The sequence below is a fragment of the Hyperoodon ampullatus genome (assembly GCF_949752795.1).
Source record: "Hyperoodon ampullatus genome assembly, chromosome: 4".
Taxonomy (NCBI): domain Eukaryota; kingdom Metazoa; phylum Chordata; class Mammalia; order Artiodactyla; family Ziphiidae; genus Hyperoodon; species Hyperoodon ampullatus.
Window position 1 is genome coordinate 124,837,965 of NC_136917.1, and position 10,407 is coordinate 124,848,371.

Genomic DNA, 10,407 nt, shown 5'->3' on the forward strand with positions numbered 1-10,407 from the left:
AAGAGTTTTATAGTGTCTGGCCTTACATTTAGGTCTTTAATCCATTTTGAGGGTCTGTGCTGTGATTTACCTATTAAGGCTTGCTAAAGGCTTCAAACAGCAATCCCATCTACCTCTGACCATTCAGGGACCATTGGATGCACAGGATCATATGGCCCAAGTGACCCAGCAGTTTGCATGGCAGAGTGGACCTGTTGAAGGGCCTTGTCTTGTTCTGGTCCCACTCAATACAGGCAGCTTTTTGAGTCATTTGGTAAATGGGTCAGAGTAGCACACCCAAACAAGGCATATGTTACCTCCAAAATTCAAAGAGGAACTGCGAACATCATTCTTCTCTTTTAGTGGTAGGAGGGTCAGATACAACACCTTATCTACCTTGGAAGGGATATCTTGACATGGTACAGATCAATGGATTCCTAGAAACTTCACTGAGAAGGGATACCTCTGAATTTTTGTAAGAGAAGTCCCTAAATTAGGAATTGGACTTCTTAAGAAGGTGTCGTGGAAAGGATATAGCTTCAAGAACTAGGCGTATTCGGGTTTGACTCCTGGCTGTATCACTTGGTAGCTGTGTGACTTGAGAATGCTCCTCCAGACTAGAATTTCTTTTTCTTTTCCTTTTCCTTTCCTCTTTCCCTTTTTCCCTTCCCTTCCTTTCCTTCCTTTTCTTGCTTTTCTTTTTTTAGGTAAGAAATGGATTTATTTAGAGAGAAACACACTCCACAGACAGAGTGTGTGCCATCTCAGAAGGCGAGAGGCCTTGGGAGAAACATACTCTACAGACAGAGGGTGGTCCATCTCAGAAGGTGAGAGCTCCCAGACTACGATTTCTTTTTTAAAGGGTATTCTATTTATTTAAGGGTATTATATTTATTTGTATTTAGTTTGTAGATACAGATCTATAAACTGATATGTGTTACTGACCTAATAAATATATTTTGGGAATCATCTTTGTTTCTCTGAGAAATTGTATTAATAATGCTATTTACTTCATGTATAATTATAATCAATTTTTAAGTAATTTAGGAATGAATGAAGGCATATTTGCTAGAGCTTATAAGCCAGGAGTTGCTTGGGAAATAGCTGCAATTTATTTTACAGTTCTTAAAATATGGCTCGCCCATATGTTTTGTTCATTTTTCCTGACATGCATTTTAAGAAGGCAATATTTTCCCTTATACTATATCATCTTTACTTTGAGTAATAAATTAGTGATTATAAATATCCATTTTTATTTCTGTAAGGTAATACTGAGCTTTGCCGACAATGCTGCTTCACCAAGATAACAGTTATGTCATTAGACTGCAAGCATAATATATATATTTTTTATTATAATGAGCAAAAATTGATCTCTGTGTTTCTAAAATGTATTAGTTTTCTGCTTTCTGGATTTGATGATGTCTAATGTACACTATTTTCTTTCACAGATATAATTTTAAACACAATAAGGGCAATGTTAGAATAAAAAGCTGTATCATTCTTCAATATTTATTAGAACATCACATACTGTCAATTAAATGTTTTTATTCAAATATAGTCAGTAATTATGACAAATTTGGACCTTTCATAGACTGAACTGTTCAAGCCTGATCAATCTCAATTTGTTTGGATGGTGGTAGTATTTTTAGTGCCATGAGAGGTTTACCTACCTTATGTTAAAATATGCTTATTGCATTATCAGATATATGACATCACAGCACAGGAATGTTGAATTAGTAGTTCATAATAAAGACGCAGACATAGAGAATGGACTTGAGGACACAGGGAACGTAAGCTGGGATGAAGTGAGAGAGTGGCATGGACATATATACACTACCAAATGTAAAATAGATAGCTAATGGGAAGCAGCCCCATAGCACAGGGAGATCAGCTCGGTGATTTGTGACCACCTAGAGGGGTGGGATAGGGAGGGTGGGAGGGAGATGCAAGAGGGAGGAGATATGGGGATATATGTATACATATAGCTGATTGATTCACTTTTGTTATACAGCAGCAACTAACACAACATTGTAAAGCAATTATACTCCAAAAAAGATTTTAAAAAAAACCCCAAAAAACAAAATAAAAAACTTTTTGTTCTAGGTTACACAAAGACCACCTAAGTGACTGAAATAAATAAGCTTACTTCTCTGTGCTGTAGTTTTCTCACTTTTAACATTGGAATACCTACCCAAATTCTTTCTTGTACTGGGATCATTCAGATCTCCTTTTTTAAAAAAAAAATTAATAAGGGAAAACTAATTCCAGGGATTACTGTAATAATAAATAAAAATAAATATCAGGTTTTCTTTCTATAAACCCATAAGCCTATTTCTAACAATTCTTTATTCCAGACATTAAATTAGTTAACAACAATGAAAAAATTTAAAAGCCACTCTTTATTGCACATTTACAATATATTTGACAATGTCCAAGTTAAAAGAATCACTAAATTAACTACATTTTGGACATGCATTGTTCTTTTAGGCTACTGTCTGTCAGTCAGTAAATTTTTAATTTCCTCAGGTGAATAATCCTGTAATTGGAAAAGTGTTAATATATTTTTCTAAGTCTCTACTGGTGGGAATTAATCTCAGCTTTGTTTTTTTTTTGCTTTTTTTGTGTTTAATATTCTGTTCTTGTAATAGTTTAAAATGTTGCACTAACGCTATTATTAGGTCTCTAAAAAAAAGGAGAGTCAGCTGTCTTGGTAACAGAAAGGGACATAAGGACATACGTAGAGACTGGAAACCAAAACTGAATATACCCTGCTAGATTAGTTCCCAGAGGATATGGTTTATCTTTAATGTATATAACTTGCCTGAGGATAAGTGATGATTGACTAAATATATTATCATTAATGATAATATCTACTCAGATTATCATTTAATTTTACATTTTTACTATTTTTAAGTGGAGGGAAAACCTCAGTCTTTAAAATCAAGATAAATGTAAAAGTGACATTGTAAAATTAGAGCCACAAATCGCAAACCAAGAAGAACTATGAAATTAACAGTGCATTGTTTCTAAGTGCTAGATAGATTAGCTCTTGAATAAAGTTGAGTTTGTTACATGTAAAACATTCATAAATAAGTCCATTCTCAGATTTTCTATAAACACCAACAATTTATATAATGCAACATTATAAAAACTTCAAAGCACATTTAAAAAACTGTTTAATTCTTATCTACATCATTTGTAATTGTTCAACCATAGTAAGGTATGAAAATTCCTAAAATGGAAAGAAAAAATAGCAAAGAAAGCAGAAAACAATGAATCCAATGACCCAGTTCACTGAATAAATATAGATGATCACCATATCCATGTCAAACCACCATCCACGGCTATCATCCTCGAAGTGCAGATAATCCATCCTATGTGCACCATGTGGAAACTGCCTTCTTGTAACTGGAGCTGCACGTCTGTGGAAACCTAGAAGATATATGAACATATTATTTAAAGCTAATTAAATTCAGTTTAAGTGCTCAGAAAGGAAGCTGCATTATGAACAGAAGTATCACAACCAGAGCATATCTTGATTTCATTGAGTGGTATATTGTATTCCTGACATTTTTTTTTAATGATAAGCAACTATCAGAAGTCTTTTATTTTTTCTTTCAGTTAAGGGTTTTAAGGGGGGACAGTAAAATTAGCAAAGAACATGGAATATGGAGTCAGGAAACTATCCTTTTTTAAAAATTGAAGTATAGTTGATTTACAATATTAGTTTCAAGTATATAACATTTTTATAGATTATACTCCATTTAAAGTTATTATAAAATATTGGCTATATTTCCTGTGCTATACAATATATCCTTGTAGCTTATTTTAATACATAGTAGTTTGTACCTCTTAATCCCCTACCTCTTCTTACCCCTCCTCCCTTGCCTCTCCCCACTGGGAACCTCTAGTTTGTTCTCTATATCTGTGAGTTTGTTTCTGTTATGATGTATTCATTCACTTGATTTTTTAGATTCCACATATAAATGATAATATACAGTATTTGTATTTCTCTGACTCATTTCACTAAGCATAATATCCTCCAGGTCCATCCATGTTGCTGCAAGTGGCAAAATTTCATGCTTTTATTTATGGCTGAGTAATATTGCATTGTGTGTGTGTGTGTGTGTGTGTGTGTGTGTGTGTGTGTGTATGTATCACATCTTTATCCATTCATCTGTTGATGGACGCTTACATTGATTCCATATCCTGGCTATTGTAAACAATGTTGCTATGAACCTTGGGGTGCATATATCTTTTTGAATTACTGTTTTTGTTTTCTTTGGATATATACTCAGGAAGGGAATTGCTGGACCATATGGTAGTTCTATTTTTAGTTTTTTGAGGAACCTTCATACTGTTTTCCTTTGTGGCTGCACCGATTTACGTTGCTACCAACAATGTACTAGGGTACCCTTTTCTCCAAATTTGTTATTTGTGGTGTTTTTGATGGTAGCCATTCTACAGGTGTAAGGTGATACTCATTTGCATTTCTCTGATGATTAGTGATGTTGGGCATCTTTTCTTGTTCCTGTTGTTCATCTATAGGTATTCTTTGGAAAAATGTCTGTTCAGGTCGTTTGCCCATTTTTTAATTTTTTTTTTTTTTTGGCGGTACGCGGGCCTCTCACCGTTGTGGCCTCTCCCGTTGCGGAGCACAGGCTCCGTATGCACAGGCTCAGCAGCCATGGCTCACGGGCCCAGCCGCTCCACGGCATGGGGGATCTTCCCAGACCGGGCACGAACTTGCGTCCCCTGCATCAGCAGGTGGACTCTCAACCACTGCGCCACCAGGGAAGCCCTTAATTGGGTTTTATTATTTTTTTGATATTGAGTTGTATAAGTTCTTTACGTATTTTGGATATGAACTCCTTATTGGTCATATCACTTGCAAATATTTTAGGAGACTATTTTTGATCTGTCATTTACTTGGGACAAGGTAATTTATCTCCTTGGGTCTCAGATTTCTCATCTATATCATCTGATGACTTAGTTCAAAAATTTGTGAGGTTCATTTTTTGATATTGAGCCACATGAGCTGTTGGTAAGTTTTGGAGATTAATCCCTTGTCAGTTGCATGATTTGCAAATATTTTCTCTCATTCTGTGGGTTGTCTTTTCATTTTGTTTATGGTTTCCTTTGATAGGCAAAAGCTTTTGAGTTTAATTAGGTCCCATTTATTTATTTTTGTTGATTTTCATTACTCTAGGAGATGGATAGAAAAAGACATTGCTGCGGTTTATGTCAGAGTGTTCTGCCTATGTTTTCCTCTAAGAGTTTCATAGTATCTGGTCTTACATTTAGGTCTTAAACTCAAAATGGATTAATTTTGCGTATGGTGTTAAAGAATGTTCTAATTTCATTTTTTTTACATGTAGCTGTCCAGTTTTCCCAGCACCATTTATTGAAGAGACTGTCTTTTCTCCATTGTATGGTCTTGCTTCCTTTGTCGTAGATTAATTGACCATAGGTGTGTGGGTTTATTTTTGGCATTTCTATCCTGTTCCATTGATCTATATTTCTATTTTTGTGCCAGTACCATACTATTTTTTCGTTTTGTTTTTAAAATTTATTTATTTTTTATTTTTATTATTTTTGGCTGCATTGGGTCTTCGTTGCTGTGCACGGTCTTTCTCTGGTTGCGGTGAGTGGGTGCTACTCTTCATTGCGGTGTGCGGGCTTCTCATTGTAGTGCCTTCTCTTGTTGTGGAGCATGGGCTCTAGGCATGTGGGCTTCAGTAGTTGTGGCACGCGGGCTCAGTAGTTGTGGCATGCGAGCTCTAGAGCACAGGCTCAGTAGTTGTGGCGCATGGGCTTAGTTGCTCCGTGGCATGTAGGATCTTCCTGGGCCAGGGCTCGAACCCATGTCCCCTGCATTGACAGGTGGATTCTTAACCACTGCACCATGAGGGAATCCCCTACTATACTGTTTTGCTGACTGTAACTTTGTAGTGTAGTCTGAAGTCAGAGAGCCTGATTCCTCCAGCTCCATTTTTCTTTCTCAAGATTGCTTTGGCTATTCGAGGTCTTTTGTGTTTCCATACAAATTTTAAGAATAACCTAATCAAAAAGTGGGCAGAAGACCTAAATAGACATTTCTCCAAAGAAGACATACAGATGGCCAAGAGGCGCATGACCAAGATGTACAAGATGTTCAACATCGCTAATTAGTAGAGAAATTCAAGTCAAAACTACAGTGAGATATCACCTCGTACCAGTCAGAATGGCCATCATCAAAAAGTCTACAAACAATAAATGTTGGAGAGGGTGTGGAGAAAAGGGAACCCTATACACTGTTGGTGGGAATGAATTGGTAGAGACACTGTGGAGAACAGTATGGAGGTTCCTTAGGAAACTAAAAAATAGAGCTACCATATGATCCTGCAATCCCACTCCTGGGCATATATCTGGAGAAAAACATGGTTCAAAAGGATACATTCACCTCAATGTTCATTGCAGCACTAATTACCATAGCCAAGGCATGGAATAAACCTAAATGTCCATTTACAGATGATTGGATAAAGAACATGTGGTACATATATACAATGGAATATTACTCAGGCATTAAAGAAAATGAAATATTGCCATTTGCAGCCACATGGGCTGACTTGGAGATTATCATGCTAAGTGAAGTAAGTCAGACAGAGAAAGATAAATATCATATGATATTGTTTACATGCTGAATCTAAAAAAATGATACAAATGAACTTATTTACAAAACAGAAACAAAGTCACAGACTTAGAGAAGGAACTTATGGTTACCATGGGGGAAGGTAGTGGGGGAGGGATAGATTCGGAGTTTGGGACTGACATGTACACACTGCTATATTTAAAATAGATAACCAACAAGGACCTGCTGTATAGCACAGGCAACTCTGCTCAATATCTGTAATAACCTAAATGGGAAAAGAATCAGAAAAAGAATACATACATGTATATGTATAACTGAATCACTTTACTGTACACCTGAAAGTAACACAACATTGTTAATCAACTCTACTCCAATATAAAATTTAAAAATAGCAAATGAAAAATAACTGTGAGGTTCAAATGTAAATTATTTTCCCATGAGAGCATTTTCTAAATTAAAACTTCATGTTTTATTTTTACAACTACTCTCACAATTAATGTTTGTTACTTCTGATCACCAACTTAACCTTCTATCTTATACCTTGAGAATTTCACCAAGTCATTTGTGCAAAATTCTATAGGAAAAATGTCTTATGTTTTAGCATTGAATAAACTGGACAGACAAAATGATACTCCTTTGAAGAAATTGAGCTTTAATTCTTATAAGTTTCCAAGCATGGACCTACTTAAGGAGATTATATAAAAAGTAAATATTGAAAGTAAGCAATAGTCCATTTATGACTAAATGAATATGACATTTCTGAGAAATATTACATCTCATTGTGAAATGCTGTTCTTTTTATTTTGTGATACTTATATGCTAATTATTTACAGTTTGAGTATACTTAATGGCAACCTGTTTTTGTTGGCTGACCAACACTGAATTTTGTTTTTAGAGACCTTCAAAATTATATATTTTTTAAGATGAATAACGTGATTATTAACCTTTGCTTTGTAGTTATCTACTGCCTACTAATGTATTTCTGTGCTTATTAGTGTTGGTGAGTGGGGACAATACAATAAATTGAGCAGAAAAGATATATTCTAGTACTTGCTAGTAACTCTGGTGGTAAAGGTTCTGTGAGGCTCAAGCTTTAAGCAGATTCTGGTTCATCTATTTTAATAACTTGTTATGTAACAATAAAAAATATAATGTTAAATATTATGCTCTAGATCAGGCTGCTTATTTTGACAGAAAGCCTGCATTCACCTCAGTATTAGTATGGTTAAAGTCAAATTTCTTTTATCAGGAATAATCCTAAATTATTGTTTACATGTTTTATTTTCTATTTTAAAATAGAAAATATATATCTTTAAGGTGTAAAGCAGGATGATTTGATATATAATATATAGTGAAATGATTACTATAGTCAAGCTAATTAATATATCCATCTCCTCACATAATTATCTTTTTTGTTGTTGTGAGAGTACCTGCTGTCTAGTTTATTAGCAAATGTCCAGTGTCTTTTATCAGATTTATGGTTCATATATATTTTCTCAAAATCCATAGGTTGCCTTTTGATTTTATTTGTTTCCTTTGCCATACCGAAGCTTTTTAGTTTGATGTAGTCCACTTGTTTATTTTTGCTTTTATTGCCTGAGCTTTTGTGGTCATATCCAAAACAAAACAAAACACCCAAACAAATTGCCAAGGCCATTGTCGAGGAGCTTATCCTGTATGTTTTCTTGTAAACTTTTATGGTTTCAAATCTTACATTTAACTCTTTAATCTATTTTGAGTAGATTTTCGTGTATGGTGTAACATAGAGGTCCAGTTTCACTCTTTTGCATACGGCAATCCAGTTTTCCCAATACCATTTATTGAAGAGAGTATCCTTTCCCCATTGTGTATTCCTGGCACCCTTATTGAAAAGTAGTTGATTGTGTATGTGTGGGTTTATTTCTGGGCTTTCCATGGTGTTCCATTGGTTTATGAGTCTGTTTTTATGCCAATACCACACCATTCTGATTACTATAGCTTTGCAATATAATTTGAAATCAGGAAGTGATACCTTCCACTCTGTTCTTTCTCAAGGTTGCTCTATTTGGAATCTTCTGTGGTTCCAAACCAATTTTAGAATTGTTTTTTCTGTTTCTGTGAAAACTGCTGTTGGTATTTTAATAGGAATTGTGTTGAATCTTTATTTTGCTTTGAGTAGTACAGACATCTTAACAATATTCTCTTTTAAATTTTATTTTTTTATTGAACTATAGTTGCCATACAGTTACATAATTATAAAAGTTACAGGTGTACAATATAGTGATTTACAGTTTTTAAAGGTTATACTCTATGTATAGTTATTAAAAGATATTGGCCATATTCTCCATGTTGTACAATATATCCTTGTACCTTATTTTATACCTAATAGTTTGTACCTCCTACTTCCCTACCCCTATATTAATTCTTTTAATCAATGAACATGGAATAACTTTTCATTTAGTTGTGTCATCTTCAATTTCTTTCATGGATATTTTATAGTTTTGTGTTTATTTGTAGATTACATTTACTTATGTAGATTAAAAACATGAAATTAAGAAGGATGAGATAAATGTTAAGTGATATTTTAGAATAAATTTTATAGACATATTTCAAATAGGTTTTTAATAATTTCTAATGTTTTTGGCTGACTTTCTATCATATTTTATTTTTTTAAATAATTTTTATAGCTTACAAAAAGCTTATACTAGAATGATGTGTCAGCTCTTCTATTTTTTTGTTTGCCTTATCAGTATTATCATCAATCTGATTTCTTTATAGGATTCTGTTTAAGTTTCTTGTGCACCTTGTGCTGGTAGTTTAGCTAAAACTAGATAATATCTAAAGTCCATTTAACTGGTCATATTAAACTTCAAGATATTGCAACACCTGCAAAACTAACAAACTAATGAAGTCAGCTATTCATATTGTCAAACTTACAGTTTTCCTCAGCTAACATTACATACCATCATAACATGTAAGTAAGGATGCCAGTGTCAGTCCTCACTAAGTATTAGTAATGTTTAACTTTTCTTCTGTTTCAATAATCATAACAGAAATTTTAATGTTATTTTCCCACATTCCAAGGGATTGTCTCGCACCAGCCTGTAGGCATTCTATTCTGGAGAGCATATTTAGGGGATTTCAATCCTAACAGCTATTTAAGACTATCTAACTACTGTTCTCTAAACTGTACTCAGTATCTTAAAAGGAAAGGGGACTTTTTGTTTGTGTAGGAGAGAGGGGAAGTGGGAAGAGTTTTTCTCACATTCAAAAATTATTCTAATACATAAACACAAATGTTCCCAAAGTAGTTTATATACCTTTTCAAAAACCTTTCACAAATATAGGCTGGAAAACAGGTAACATTGTTACTGGAAATTATTACCATTACTACTGTATTTTAAAATATGTGATTTTTCTGTCCAAAAGGAATATTTAGAGGCCTTAGATTCTTCAGATTCAAAACTTTCAGTTGTTTGGGTCAAAGAATAACTGTATTAATTGCATAGTTGTAGAAAACAGTAGAACTGAGAGTAGACAAGGCACAAAAGATGTAGAATTATGAGTATGCTGGTTTCCCCAGGACAGTCTCAGTTACTCTTATGTCTTGGTGTAATTACTAATAGTGCCCCTTTCACTCTAGAAGTGTCCTCATTAATGGTAATTTCCTTTATTGGTGGAATGAGGGAAAAAGAAGGCAGTGCAGGAAGACACCAAACTACAAAATTTCTAGCTCTGAACATCAGAAGGTGATGCTGACCCAGACGGCTTATGTAATGGTGTTTTTATAGGTAAGGTGGATAATGATCATTACTTGG

The 10,407-nt window shown here is 34.2% G+C and overlaps 1 protein-coding gene across 1 annotated transcript in view; it reads right to left on the minus strand.

The window, feature by feature from the left end:
* Positions 1–3,211: 3,211 nt before the first annotated feature.
* Positions 3,212–10,407, minus strand: part of RNF180 (ring finger protein 180) — a gene marked incomplete at both ends in the record, with an annotated part of 236,673 nt that continues 229,477 nt past the window's right edge. The window contains one exon of the mRNA XM_079702308.1: positions 3,212–3,411. Coding sequence (XP_079558434.1) covers positions 3,212–3,411 — 200 coding nt within the window. The remainder of the gene's footprint in view (positions 3,412–10,407) is intronic.